This window comes from Mauremys reevesii, linkage group 9, assembly GCF_016161935.1.
Source record: "Mauremys reevesii isolate NIE-2019 linkage group 9, ASM1616193v1, whole genome shotgun sequence".
In the NCBI taxonomy this organism is placed as follows: domain Eukaryota; kingdom Metazoa; phylum Chordata; order Testudines; family Geoemydidae; genus Mauremys; species Mauremys reevesii.
The window spans coordinates 47,347,384-47,362,614 of NC_052631.1; the positions used below are offsets into that span (position 1 = coordinate 47,347,384).

The 15,231-nt window shown below is 47.1% G+C and overlaps 1 protein-coding gene across 8 annotated transcripts in view; it reads right to left on the bottom strand.

Annotated features, from left to right (window-relative positions):
* SAG (S-antigen visual arrestin) overlaps positions 1-15,231 on the bottom strand; it is a 29,925-nt gene that overhangs the window by 8,807 nt on the left and 5,887 nt on the right. For 2 of the 8 annotated variants that reach the window (XR_005584857.1, XR_005584858.1), the window contains exons 7-16: positions 14,884-14,943; positions 13,676-13,743; positions 13,356-13,491; positions 12,825-12,909; positions 10,981-11,053; positions 5,888-6,025; positions 5,477-5,554; positions 3,464-3,487; positions 2,938-3,002; positions 2,255-2,349 (exon numbers count right to left, since the gene is read on the bottom strand). Coding sequence is in view for 5 of the 8 variants with exons in the window: in XM_039489337.1 (XP_039345271.1) it covers positions 2,309-2,349; positions 2,938-3,002; positions 3,464-3,487; positions 5,477-5,554; positions 5,888-6,025; positions 10,981-11,053; positions 12,825-12,909; positions 13,356-13,491; positions 13,676-13,743; positions 14,884-14,943 (768 nt within the window). In the remaining 3 variants the exon portion in view is untranslated. The remainder of the gene's footprint in view (positions 1-2,254; positions 2,350-2,937; positions 3,003-3,463; positions 3,488-5,476; positions 5,555-5,887; positions 6,026-10,980; positions 11,054-12,824; positions 12,910-13,355; positions 13,492-13,675; positions 13,744-14,883; positions 14,944-15,231) is intronic. The other 6 variants (XM_039489337.1, XM_039489339.1, XM_039489334.1 and 3 more) reach the window with 4 other exon arrangements.

Below are 15,231 nucleotides of genomic sequence, written 5' to 3' on the forward strand. Positions count from 1 at the left end.
TTTAGACCAGATCACTACCCAGCCTTGAACAGCTTTATGAAAACATTACACCCCTTCCAGAGCCATGTTAGCTGGAACTGAGTTTCACTTCCTAACAAGGGCAAAATTAACACGGATAAGACCTTTAGTCTGCGCCCTGATTTGTGTTGTTTCTCTCTCTCGCTACTAGTGTCATCCTCTAATTCAAAGCAGATTAAAGACGACAGGATTGATGTCTGTCCCTTTCAAGTGGGGGTTACAGTTTAGGACAAAATGCCCATCTCTACAGAACCCTTCCCTTTTGTCCCCTCTGACCCTTTCCTTTCGGTACATCAGGGTTGGTTTGCTCATTCGACTTGGTGTCATCTCTTTGCTAAACTTGTCCTGTAGTTCTCGCTTCATCCCAAAGAGCAATAGCTATGTTCTTGGGCACAACAGGATTGCACATAACGCTGTGCTTTAGCTTTGGGCATTTAGTTATTTATTTTGCGTGCCCAAAGACAAGGAGAGAAACAGTGGAGGAGCAAGGAATTTTTCTTTGAATACTGTCTCTGTACACATGCAGAAGGCAGGGCAACTCAGCTAGAAGGGCCTAGAAACATCCAGCAATAAGGTGTGTCAGTTATTAGATAGTGTACCTGTTTCTGAAGTGGTATAGGAGGCCCCGCATAGGCACCGACTCAGTGGGTGCTCTGGGGCTGGAGCACCCCAGGGAAAAATTAGTGGGTGCTCTGCCACTGGCAGCCGAGCTCCTCTCCGAGCGTGCCGCGTACCTGCTCCTCCGCCCACCTCCAAGCGCTTCCCACCCAGACGCCGCCAAACAACTGTTTGGCAGCGTTAGCACGCTTGGGGGTGGGGGAGGGAGGAGCAGGAACATGGCACGCTCAGGGAAGCGGGTGGGGCTGGGGCAGGGATTTGGGGAAGCACTTAGAATGGGGACGGAGTTGGAGCGGGGACTTTGGGGAAGGGGTTGGAATGGAGGTGGGGCCCTCATGGAAGGGGTGGAGTGGGGGTGGGGCTAGGGCAGAGTGGGGGTCGAGCACCCAGGGGAAAGAGGAGAAGTCGGCGCCCATTAGGACGGTTCCATTTAGGACAAGCAGTTTGGCAGGTTCCTCATATATGCACCATCTGAGAGCTGAGCCAATCAGAGCTCATGGGGGAAAAGTTATAAATACTGTAGTTGAAGACAGCCCTGCGGACTCAGTAGCTGATTGACCAAGAGATGGTGTTTGCTTTCAGGGCTTGTACCACTCTGGATACAGGCTACAGATTTCTGTTTGACCAGCAACTGAAACCAGTCAACTATTAATCCAAAGACTGGAATTTTGCTAGCTATAAGAATCCCAGATTTGTTTGCTAACAAGGCTGAGACACATTTGGAAAGCAGAGAGAGACTGCCATTCTTCTCAAGCTCTGAAGAGTCCAGGTGACACACACTACATATTATGGCCATACGATAAAGCCTGAGAAATCATCTCTGAAAGAAAATCAGAGGGGATGTTTGTGTGTGTGCAGGTTAAAAACAGAGAATTGTAAGTGTTTTGTAAATATTGAAATCTTGCATTTAAATGTGTAAAAGTAACAAAAGTGGAGAAGTTTGTCTAATTCAGGGGTCGGCAACCTTTCAGAAGTGGGGTGCCGAGTCTTCACTTATTCACTCTAATTTAAGGTTTCACGTGCCAGTAATACATTTTAATGTTTTTAGAAAGTCTCTTTCTATAAGTCTATAATATATAACTAAACTATTGTTGTATGTAAAGTAAATAAGGTTTTAAAAAATGTTTAAGAAGCTTCATTTAAAATTAAATTAAAATGCAGAGCCCCCCGGACCGGTGGCCAGGATCCAGGCAGTGTGAGTGCCACTGAAAATCAGCTTGCGTGTCACCTTTGGCACCCGTGCCATAGGTTGCCTACCCCGGTCTAATATTTAGCTCTTATACAGCACTTTTTGACAGTAGATAGCAAAGCGCAAGGACTTTACTATCTGATAGCTTTTGTTTAAAAGTTATTCATAAGTATTCCAAATGCTATTTACAATGTTTGTGTATATTAAGTGTTTGATTACTAAGAAACTGTATGATACTCTTTCTTTGAAGCTGACTAGGGACTGTTAACTATATTCAAGGTTTTACATACAATAGCCCTGAGATTAAACTCTGTGTAATGCTTTCTGAACATTTTGGAAGAGACAGAACTCTGACCTGTGCTGCAGCAAAAAGGTAAAGTTGAAGTGCAGGAAATAGGGTGGAAATAATAGAGTTTAACATAATATTACCTCAGCACCCACCTGCCCATTACATATGTTTTGAGGTTATCTGGCACAGCAAACTCAGTTCAGGTCTCTTCCCTGCTCAGGAGGAGATTCTTCTGCTGGGGGAGGAGGGGTTTAATATGATAGAGGTCTATAAAATCATGACTGATGTGGAGAAAATTAATAGGGACGTGTTATTTACCCCATCCCTTGAAATCAAAGGCATCAGGTTTAAAAACAAACCAGGAAGTATTTCTTCACCCAATGCACAGTCAACCCGTGGAACTTATTGCCAGGGGGACGTTGTGAAGCCAAAAGTATAACTGGGTTCAAAAAATAATTAGATACGTTTATGGAGGGTGGGTCCATCAATGGCTATTAGCCAAGATAGTCACGGACATAAACCCATGCTCTGGGTGTCCCTAAACCGCTGACTGCCAGAAGCTGGGACTGGACAACAGATATTGGATCACTCATTAACAGCCTTCTTCCCTTCATTCCCCCTGAAGCACTGGGCACTGGCCACTGTGGGAAGACAGGGTACTGGGCTAGATGGACCATTGGTCTGACCCAGTATGGCTGTTCTGATGTTATTTCGAGGTTTCCCCTACAGCAGGAATCAAGGCATTCATAGCGAGCATCATAATATGCAAGAGACTGCAACACATGGTGTAAGTAGTGAAAGCATGGAATGTGGCGTTACTGACCTCTTATGTTCGGTTCCTCAGGCTTGGGGTGCATGAGACGGAATGGCAGCTCTGTGCTGACTTCACTTTGGGGAGAGAAGAGAATGTATCATACCTACATGCCCATTAAATCCTGTTCCAGTCAAGCTACACCTCCCCAGTATGATCTACCCATGTCTACTAGATGTGAAGTCCAGTTCCACCCATTCCTAAAAAACTCAGCTACATTCAAAGTTCCCTGCCCGCACAAAAACCAAAACCACCAAGTTCTGATTTGCTCGCTCAAAACCCAACTGCAGCCATTGCTGTCCTCTACCATTGGTTCTAGCACAAGGCTTGTGCTTAGTCCTAAGTTACTCGGTTTGCTCCTTTCTAGAGACCGTGCACATAACTAAAGCATGGACATCTTTATCACACTGGAGTATTCAGAGTCCTTTGACCTAACAGGTTAAGGGGTTTTTAATTTATGCGGGGGGTGGGGATAGGAAGCAAAGTGTCATGGCCATGATTGTGTGGTTTGGAAAGGCAGAAAATGTAGCAGCTTTACCTGGAGGTGAGATCTCCCAGCATGCTAGGTAAACAGAAAAACAAAAAGTGCTTGTAATGGGGTCTTTGCTCCATGAATACATCCAAAAAGGACAAAGCCTCCAGCTAACCACCCAGGCCCTATTCTCTCTTCAGTCATCTAACACAATGGCTCTCCAATGGGGGGCTCTGATGGTCCAGAGCACTTCCAGGTGGTCCATCTGCAAGGCTTCCACACAGATATTTCCTGCTCACTGGAGCACAATCCAGGATCCTAAGGCTTTCAAGAGGTTCTTTAGGTCAATAAAATTAGAGAAACCCAAAGCCCATCTCTACACCCTGCATTGTTACTTAATGTCTATCTTTGCTGGATGTTTCTTCTGTGTAAATTCAGCTATGATCAATTCCGCAGAGGACACCAAAATTTGGGGTAGCAAACACATGAGTGAACTAAAGTGAGCTAGAGAAATTAGAGCAGTAAGGGCTGCAGGCATGGAAGAAAGATTCCATATTAACATAAAATCCTCTCACCAGGGTGGGAAGAAAAAGCACATACAAATGGTGGAGTGGGCACCACCAGGAAGCCTCATCCCATTATATGACAGTGAGCTCATTTTCCTCATCTTCTTCACATGGTCTCAGTATTTCCCCCCCCCCGGTATAATCAAGTGCTGTAGGAAAGGGGTGGTGGGATTTGGAATTGGAGGCTGGGAAGAGTTGTCCATCAGATCTTTAGTCATTCGATGAGTTTATGAACCACTGAGTTATAGCAGCATCTCCACTGAATTCAATTCCCACTGGTCCTTTCCCCAAACACCCCCATGACTTTGCTCTCTTCTCCTGCACAATGCAATGCTCAAATATAAACATCTCTGCTTCAAAAAATTAAGCAAGAATAAGAAATCAGACTGTAAAGAATCAGATTAGGTGATACTTATGTATAAATGTTACTTTGTCAAATCCATCTTATGGACTGAGGGAAGGGGGGTCTGAATCTCAAAACGGCAAATGTTCACATGACTCCATTCACAGCTGCCCCCTAAATCCACAGGATGAATCAAAACACAAGCCAGGAGACCATGCAAGACAATAGTTATTTTATCATAAGTACAAGCCAAACCATTGACCCTGTTTTAGATTATAAGAGGATAGAGACACAGAGACTCCAGCGATGCTGAATGCAAGTGCAAATCAATACTTCCCACCAGCTGAGAGTTATTCTTATCCCCTTCCATATTGGCAGTGATATCAGGAAACTGAACTTCCCCCAAGGAACTAAGTAGTGGGGGATAACACCAGCATTTCCCAGTAAGCTCAGTGGGTAGAAGGTCTGGACCACAGCATGTTTGGGCCCAGGGGTGTGCATCTCAGCCTTGTGCAGCAGGCAAGTGACGACTTGGAGATACATTTTTGATTGAAGCTCTATTTGCACTCTTACAGCGTAAAAAACAACACATTTTCAAAATCAGAGAGGAGGTTACACTCAGAATTGAGCTGCAGGGGCATCTAGCATCTGAGGAAGGTTCTCCCCTTACAGATTGGGGAGAATTTAGGGCTGACCAAGTGAGATGACATTGCCTAGAGCAGGGGTCGGCAACCTTTCAGAAGTGGTGTGCCGAATCTTCATTTATTCTCTCTAATTTAAGGTTTTGTGTGCCAGTCATACATTTTAATGTTTTTAGAAGGTCTCTTTCTATAAGTCTATAATAGATAACTAAACTATTGTTGTATGTAAAGTAAGTAAGGCTTTTAAAATGTTTAAGAAGCTTCATTTAAAATTAAATTAAAATGCAGAGCCCCACAGACTGATGGCCAGGACCCAGGCAGTGTGAGTGCCACTGAAAATCAGCTCGTGTGCTGCCTTCGGCACCCGTGCCATAGGTTGCCTACCCCTGGCCTAGAGGCTTCCAATCTCAAGTCAGCATGTTGACTGCACCCCCTTTCTCCTAACTATGGACTGTACTGGGTATTCCTCTACAAAATGGACACATTTTCCATCTCTATTCTATACAGATACCAAGTGCATTGCTCTTACCCTGAGACAATGAGCTTCACCTTCACCTTGTAGGCAACCAGAATCCCCAGCACTGTCTTGTCTATCCCATCCTTAATACTACAGGAAAGAAAAAGAAAAAACAAACAGAGTGAGAACTACACAGTGCACTATTAGCAGATGACTAGAGTCAAGCAGCCAAGTGAGCACATTCCATTCTCAGGTATTAAACATATTGAGACACCTTGGGACAGCCGATAGCCTTCCACACCTGGAAATATATCCTAGGGGACATACCAAGGTGAAACAGATCCCATCCTGAATGAATATAAGGCACTCTTCCAACTCAACCTATACGCAAAACTGAATGTGATATTATAGGACAGTCTCTCTCTACCCTCGCTTCCTCTGATACTCTCTATCAGTTGGTATCAGCTTCAGAATAGGACTCACATGGTACTGGAAGCCAAGTTGGTGTCTTCATCCTTTAACTTTCCATCGAGTGCTATGCCCCGTTTCTCACGGTTATTTGCCAGCAAGGGCAGAAGTATCAATGTCTTGGTGATGATACTATTTGGCTGCACTTTCTCCCTTGGAGTGGATTGGGAGTTAGGGGAGAGAGGAGAGAGAAACAAATTCAGTTTAAGTACAGATCTGGTTATGGGAATTTCAGAACAGATTGCAGACCTGGGCACCAACTGCTCAGTACTTTCCAGGAAAAAAAAAAAAAGCCTCAAAAACAAAGCTATGTCTGGCTTGATCTACAACCAAAAGCAGAAAATCCAACATTTCAGGCCAGGCCCTGTCCATACTAGCAAAGCAAACTTCAAAGCATTCCTGAAAACGGAGCAAGTGGTTTCAATACAATAATCATGTAACTGGTTTTCATGCATTAAGGCCAGAAGGGACCATTATGATCTAGTCTGATCTCCTGCCACACAAAGAACATTCAACTTCATCCAATTAATTTTCAAGCCCTTGATTTCTGGTTGCACTACCTCATATCTTTTAGAAACACATCCAGTCTTGATTTAAAGCAGGCCTGCACAACTCGTAAAGCGGCGAGGGCCATGTTACTCCAAAGAAAACAGCCGAGGGCCGAAACCTCCCGGCCCCGCAGAAACACCCTGCCCCAGGGCCGTCCAGCCCTGCAGAAACAAACCCTCCTTCCCCAGTGCCGCCCCACCAAAACAGCTGTGGGCCAAAAAGGAAGGTTGGGGGTGGGGAGGTGATACTTTATTTTAAATCAACCAGGGGCTCCCAGCTGAAGAGGTGGCTGGGAGCCCACAGGGTGAAATTAAAGGGCCTGGGGCTCCGGCAGCTGGGGGAACCCGGCAGGGCCGGCTCTAGGTTTTTTGCTGCCCCAAGCAAAAAAAATTTGGCTGCCCCCTGTCCCAGCCCTGGGCTCCTCCCTGTGCCCCCCTGCTGCCCCAATCCTAGGCTCTCCTCCCACTGACCCACACCCCCTGCAGCCCCAGCGCTGGGCTTCCCCCTTTCCTCCCCATCAGTGCCCTCCCCCCACCCTGCTGCTGCCCCAGCCCTGGGCTCCCCCTCACCAGTGCCTCCCCCTCCCTCCACCAATTCCTGCCTCCCCAGCCCTGGGTCACTGGTAACGCTTCCAGGGCAGGTCATTCAGCAGGAATTTTGGATGTGCACAAAACACAGACAGGATTGGTTCCCATATGGTTACAGAGCTGCAGTAAAGTGGAACAATTTTCAGCTTGTGTGATTGGAGGATATCTGGATGCATATTATAAGACTGTCCTCCATAAATGAGGAAAAGTTGAGGTGCCTTTATTATTCTTTTGTTCCACTCTTTCTTTCTATGGGGAATTTGCCAATGCAATATCACTGTCTTCCTTTCAAGCAAACAAAAAGGCAATGGCTGTTGAAAATAGCAATTCCAGTGCTAATAAGCATTTCTTGCTCAATTTTATCCTGCTTTTTCTACAGCAAGTTACAGTGGATCAATATATTTGATTTGGGAGAAATGAAGTAACAGCTGCCCAAACTGAGCTTGAGCACTCCTGAATTTTGAGGTGTTCAAATCTGGAAGGCAGGTGCTGGGGTGGGGTGGGGGGGGGAGGAGCAGGGTCGGCTCCAGACCCCAGCGCGGCAAGCACGCGCGTGGGGCGGCCCTTTCCCGGGGGGGCGGCTGGCTGGGCCGGCGGACCTGCCGCAGTCATGCCTGTGGGAGGTCCACCGGAGCCCCGGGACGAGCAGACCTGCCGCAGGCATGACTGCGGAGGGGGCGCTCGTCCCGCAGCTCCAGTGGACCTCGCGCAGGTATGACTGCGGACGGTTCGCTGGTCCCGCGGCTCGGCTGGACCTCCCGCAGGCACGCCTGCGGCAGCTCAACCACAGCCGCCGGACCTGCGAACCGTCCGCAGCTGCGGGAGGTCCAGCCGAGCCGCGCGACCAGCGGACCCTCCGCTGTCATGCCCGCGGGAGGTCCGCTGCTCCCGCGGCTCCGGGGCGCCTCCCGCGCATGACTGCTTGGGGCGGCCAAAAAGGTAGAGCCGCCCCTGGGGAGGAGGGGGCTGTGGGCTCCACGGGGGAGCATGGCAGCAACATGTCTGGAGCTCCATGGAGCCAGACACGCTGGTCTGAGTGGCACGGTAAGGGGGCTGGGGGTTGGAGATGGGGTAGGGGTTCCAGGGGCAGTCAAGAGACAGGGAGCAGGGGTTGGATGGGGCAGAGGTTCAGGGGGGCAGTCAGGGGGGGCAGCAGTTGGATAAGCATGGGAGTCCCAGGGGTTTATCAGGGGACAGGTAGGGGGTGGGGTCCTGGTGGAAAGTTGGGGTAGTCTCAGGACGGGGCAGTTGGGGACAAGGAGAAGGGAGGCTTAGATAGGGGCTGGGGTCCCAAGGGGCAGCGGCATTTAGATAGGGGCAGGAGTCCCGGGAGAAGGGTATCAGGGGACAAGGACCAGCGGTGTTAGATAGGGGGTGGGGGTCCTGGGGGGCAGTTGGGGCAGGAGTCCAGGGAAGGGGCAAACAGCGGCCGTGAGCCGGGATTCAAACGGCTCTGGGCTGCCTGCAGCCGCGGGGAGCCTAGAGCCCTTTAAATCCCAGCCGCCGCTGGGAATTAAAGGGCTCTGGGCTCCCCTCCATTGTGGGCAGGCCAGAGCCCTCTGACTCCCGGCCGCAGCTGAGATTCAAAGGGCTCTGGGCTGCCCGCAGAGCGCCGTGTGCGGGGGATTTAGAATCCCCTCGCGAGCCGCACAGTGAGGGTCCGCGGGCCGCATGTTGTGCGGGCCTGATTTAAAGACTTCAGGCGAAGGAGGATCCTCCACCCTCCTTGGTAAGTTGTTCCAAGGGCTAATTACCCTCACTGTTAAAATTTCGCATCTTTATTTCTAGCCTGAATTTGTTTAGCTTCCACTTCCAGCCATTGCAATTTGTGGAGCAGTGGGTACATCTACACTGCAAAAACAAAACCACAAAAACCCTGCAGCAGATGAGTCTGGGTCAACTAACTTGGTGTCTCAGACTTGCGCTATGGGGCTAAAAATAGCAGCGTAGTCATTCCCACTTGTGCTGGAACCCAGGCTCTGAAATCTGGTGAGGGGGGTGGGTTCATATCCCAGGCTCCAGCCTGAGTTGGAATGTCTACGCTGGTATTTTTAGCCGTGTAGCACTAGTCTGAGTCAGTTGACCCAGACTCAGACTCTCTGCCGTGGGTTTTCAGCTAGACTAGAGATTCTTCTACCGCTCCCCATGTAGGCCCACAACAAGTCACCTATTGGATAAGTAAAGTAAACTGAATTTCTTAAGTCTCACAATCATGTCAAGAAACCACAAATAAACTCCCAGTGTGAATGGAATATCAGCAAAATAAGTTACAGTACTTAATCTCAGATCAAATCGATAAGTCACTCACGACAACAACTCTGCTTTTCTCTTTAATTACTCAGCCCTCTATCCCTTGGTACCAGCCCCTTCTACATTACTGAATAGACCATTTAGGCTTACAGCCTGGAGCATTACATGACTCATGTGTTAGTGCTCCAGTCTACACAAAACAAACTAACTCAGGACTGCAAAGCTCATTTTTTCCCAGTCAAGCACTTGATGAGCAGGCAGCAGGCCAAGGACTGGCATTTAGGTAGGTCACCAGGCTGTGCGCCAGAATCCAGTTCGTTACTTTATCTGGGCTATCTGGCAAGGATACACTGGTGGACTTGATGCAGGTCGTTAGGTTTGGGGATTTAAAATTATGTAGAAGACATGAATATGGTGTTTTTTTTTTTAAACAATAGATATAAAAATAATGGATATGGAATCAAAAACAAAGGTACAGCTCAACATACGTAGCAGCTGTGGGCCCATTTTTGCCCTCTCTGGGAACTGTATTCATAACCAAAGGCAGAATCAAGTCTTGTTTTCCTGGAAACTCACCCATCACTAGAAGGGACTGTTTTATGGTTAGCTCAGGCTAGTATGTTATTACTCAATTGTTGGTCTAAAAGTCTCACTCACTAGTAATAGCTACACAGCTACTGTGATCTTAACTACACATTGAAAACCAGGTAAATATATACAGACTGCTATTTTAAGAGATGTGTTTCATTGACTTGACACTCAATTCTGAAGGGTCGATTAAAGTTATTCAGTTAAGTAGGAATTTTGGGGATGTGCCCCACAGTTTTGAAAGCCTATAACTAAATTTAATAAAATAAAATAGCCCCCCTGAATGGGATTGTATGGCAGTTTCAGTGCAGGATGTGGCACAGCTATTGTGACTCTCAGAAGAGTGCTCTGTAAGCCAGTCATAGCCTGGGGGTGACAATTACAAGTTGTCATTTTGAAACTCCTTTAAAGATGGATGAGATGGATTTATGCTCTTATCACAGTCAACCAATGGAACTCATTGCCAGGAGATGTTGTGAAGGCCAAAACTATAACAGGGTTCAAAAAAGAACTAGAAAAGTTCCTGGAAGATAGGTCCATCGATGGCTATTCGCCAGGATGGGCAGGGATGCAACTCCATGCTCTGAGTGTCCCTCACTTCTGTTTGCCAGAAGCTGGGGATTGGTCACTTGATGATTACCTGTTCTGTTCATTCCCTCTGAAGCACCTGGCATTGGCCACTGTCGGAAGACAGGATACTGGGCTAGATGGACCATTGGTCTGACCCACTATGGCTGTTCTTATGCATTAGAATATCCCACCTTTCAGATCCCTGAGTGGAGGGCTGGGGCAGTCCCTGGGTGGGTGGGAGAGGAGACCCACATCTCATGTCTTTTCCCTTGTATCAAACAAAATTACAGCTGGCAAGAGAATTCTCAGTGTATTAAGTGAACTGTTTTCATCCAGGTCATGGGGTGGAGAGATAGAATGGGGTTGAGCATCAAAAACATGACAGCTTACCTCTGTCAGCATCCCCTTAGTCTGAGGCATGGCAGGGCAGGGTTGCACCAGGAAACTAGCTCCAGACCATAGCTGAGAGCCTTTAATTTCTGGTGAGAGAAGATACTTAAAAGGGGAGTGAAGGAAATGACTGAGCAGAGTAGCGAAGGGAAAGCAGGACAATCAGATACTCACTGCACCTCCTCCATTGCTACCACCTTCGTGTAATAGTCACTCGAGTACAAAACCACATTGGCAACTTGCTCCACTGAGAGAGAAAGAACAAAAGCAGGAGTGAGGGGACAGAATCAATTATACAGACACAGCATATAAACGACTGCCCTTCTCAAGAAGGAACGAACAGGGACAGCAGTTACGGCCCATACAATTCACAGACCTCCCGTATAACACAAGCTCTAGAATTTTACCCAGTTACCCTCACACTGAGTTCAATAATGTGTGTTTGATTAAACACAACTTCCAGAAAGGTACAGGGTCCCAAAGCCATCAAAAGATGGAGAATCCACCATTTCCCTTGGTAGTTTGTTCCAATGGTTAATCATCCTCAGTGGTAAAAATTTACACCTTATTTCTAATTTGAATTTGTCTGGCTTTAGACAAATAGTATTTTCTCCCTGTGGAAATCACAATCAATCCCCTCTTGATCTTTTGGATAAACAGATTGAGTTATTTAAGTTTTTCACTGTAAGGCATTTTCTACCCAGCCCTCATATCATGTGTGTCTATTTTCTGCACCCTCCCCATTTTTTCAACATCCTCTTTAAAATGTGACACCAGAACTGGATGCAGCGTTCCAGTACCAGTCTCCCCAATGCTGTATGCAGGGGTATCACCACCACCCTCCTCCTACTCACTCATTCCGTTTATATAGCCAAGGATCGGATTCATCCTTTTGCTGCAGTATCGGACTGGGAGATCACGCTGAGTTGCTTGTCCACTATGACCCTAAACTCCTTTACAGAATCACTGCTTCCCTGGATATAGTCCCCTATTCTGTAGGTATAGCCTGAATTCTTTGTTCCTTGATGAGTGATCTATCATTTGTCTGAATGAAAACACATTTCGTTTGAATGGCCGAGCTTACCAAGTCACTGTACGACTGCCCTGTCATTTACCATTCTGCCAACCTGTGTGTCGTCTGCAAATTTTAATCAGCAGTGATGTTATATATACTTCCAGATCACTGATAAAAACATTGAACAGTGCCAGGCCCAGAACTCATCTCTACAGAACCTCACTAGAAATAACCACATTCAATGATAATTCCCCATTGACAACTACCAAGTGTCCTGCTGCTCACTCAAACTCTGCATCTCACATATTTAAGACCATCACCTTCCCACAGAGGAGGCAGCATGCTTTAAAGCACTGGACTGGGACTCTGGAGACCTGCTTTCTACTGCCAGCTCTGCCACCGACTCGTTGCCTGGCCCTGGGCAAGTCATTTGCACTCCCTATGCCTCTGTTTCCCCTCCTATCCTTTGTCTTTCTCTCACTAGGTGTTTGTAGATGGCCTAATACAATGGGGTTTTAATCTTAGTTGTGGCCTTTAGGTGTTACCAGAATACAAATTAAAGCCAAGCACTACTGGATCCCAACACCCTGCCCTTGACCTTCCTCAGGGAGAAGGGGGGAACACCTTCAGTGCTCTAAGGTGGACAGTCTCCCATAATGAGAACTCTCTTGCCAGCTGTCATTTCGTTTATAACAGTGATGGGTCAAAAAGCAGTGTAAAATCATGCACACTTTGAAAAGGCACATCTAGAACTGGCATAGACAATTCCTAGCAGAGGGCCATGGAGGGACAGGGTGACAGCTCTGGAGAGTCCTATTTCCTGAAGGGCAACAGAGGCAATGGAGCAGCATAGGGACACTGACAGGGAGATGGAATGGAGCAGGGTGACCCCTGGTCTGTTTAAGTGAGGGACACTAATAGGTTCCAGCTCTGACGACAGGATGAAACACAAACCCCACCCTATGTAGCTCCCATGGGATTAACGACAACAGTAAAAACGCACCCAGCACTCTGATCTTCTTCACTGTTTTCTCTGTATTGTTGGTCACAGTGACAGTGACAGGAATGGGCTCACCATGGTAAAACACCTGGAAGACAGTCAGATGGGCTCAGCACATGGCACACAACCCAGCAGAAGGGCTTGTACAATTTTAAAAATACAATGCTACTCCCAGCCATTTGCAACAGAACCCCCTATGGACTGATGAGGGTATCAACTACTCCAGGTACATACACCCTCAGCTCCTACGGCCTGACCCAAAGCCCACTGAAGCCAATGGGAGTCTTTCCACTGACTTCAGTAGTCAGTCACTATTGAATTGTGTAGCAGAGCACCAGTGAAGGAGCTCACACACTCCATTCCTGGCTACTGCCAACAGCAACTACTAATGGTGTCAGAGCACTTGAATGTTAGGCAAGTCAGAACAAACTGAATCCAGGCACGAACGTCTCAGAGAGGTGGTCTTGGGGCAACGAAGCAGGTATTTGCGTCTGAGCAATGAGCAGATGGAGCTATCTGGGGCAGACTGCTCACCTCTTTACTCAGACGTGCTCTCAGGTGCAGTGGCTTGCTGGACATGAAAAACTGCCAGGTGGTCTCAGCTTGAGGTTGGGGTCCTGGTTCTTCTGGGGCATACTGTACTTTACGGATCAACAGGCGCACAAAGTTCCTGAGGAGCGGCAAACAGAACTGCAATTACACAGAGCAGAACCCCCTATTTCTCTGGAGTGGTTGTTCACCTGCATTCACATCCCTTTCGGAACGTTTCTGATGGAAGGATCTGAACACAGATACCCAGAGCAGAGCTGAACAAGCTCCAAGGGACTGTCCTTATTCCACACACATTCTGTTACCTTTTGGGAATTCGCTCTTCCACGTTCTCTGTACAGAAAGCTTTCACCTCAAAGTCCACCCCACAGCACTGCCAGAGAGAGGGAGGGAGGGGGAAGCTGTGAAATTTGTTAAGTGGTTAGCAGCCTTCCTACACAAGGAACTCTGCAGGTTCCCAGGGTTTGGAAAATCTTATTCCTGAACTTGACAACTGACACCTCCAAGCCTATTATGTTTTCTTGTGAGGCAAGTGCTATAGACTAACTCTGAGCAACACACCCCACGTTTCTTAAAGATTAGCCAGCCTGTCCCGTATTTCTAAAATGACTAACATCAGCACCTGAGATGTGGAATTCCTTTACAGATTGAACCTTCCTTTTTCACCACCTGGAGTCTAAGAATAACTCTTTGCAATCAGACAGAGCTGACTGTTGTCCCTGCAGGATCATCTGCATATTGGACGCTTCTTCTAAGGTACATGCGGCCAAGTCCCATTTGGTTCTCTCTTTAAAGACTTGTGAAACCTTTTGCTAAAATACTTTTGCTAAACCCTTTGGCTAATCTCCAGTGTCTGCCCAACACCTGCTGCATCACTTTTTCATAAGTCCAGTCTAGTTGTTTGGACAAGTATCCAATATTTTAAAATGCATTATCCCTGAGTAATAGCTCTTGTTACCTAGTTACTCTTAACCTGTTGTTGTTGTTTTTTTAACCCAAACATGTAACACAAGTTTTTTCCACATATGCTTTAAATTAATGGGAGATCTTGGCAATTGGTCTTAAAAAAAGGCATTCGGTTTCAGACACTTGAGTGTGAGTGTCTGTGATGTGAGTAAATATTTAATATAACCTTGTCTGACATCACAACACTTATTTCATTTGTGGCCAACCGACATCTCCTGTAGTATTCTGAAGGAAATGGAGTCTCAGGTTTCAGTGAAATGCTTTCTCCCCTCCCCCCCTCGAACTGTTATGCTGCTATTTATCTGTTACTAAATGAGACTGGATACTCAAAATGCCTCTGACTCCATCCCACTCTCTAGCTTATTTCCTGTTGGGTGGTTCACAAGATGGCACTATACCACATTGCCGGTGATGGAAAGTACATTAACTTCTGTGTTACCTAGTTCTTGCTCTCAAAATATTTGAACCAGATATGCATCCCTTGCTCTTTCCTGTGAATTTCTTCCTCAGTAGAAGTAGTGAATATATGAAACCCTGTTGGTCTCACCTTCCCAACATCATGAGGGGCTGGTTGCAGGGAGACTGAACAGGGCAGATAGTCTGGAAACTGAGGAGAAAAAAAAACCAGAAAAATTATCCAGATCCCCAACTGTATTGCTCCTAAAATGATACAGTGCTCGTGAAAGGTGCATGAGTGACAGCCTGAGACAGCACAGTCCGTTAGTTCTCCATAAAAGAGAAGCCTGGGCAGCATCAAGGCAAGCTTCCCCACACTATTCTGCCCAAGTGCCCCAACCAGGCACTGGAGGAACCACTGACATGGTTAATTATATTCCAATAGTGCCTAGAGAACCCAGCTGAGAGAGAGGCCCCATTGTTCTAGGCACTGTACACA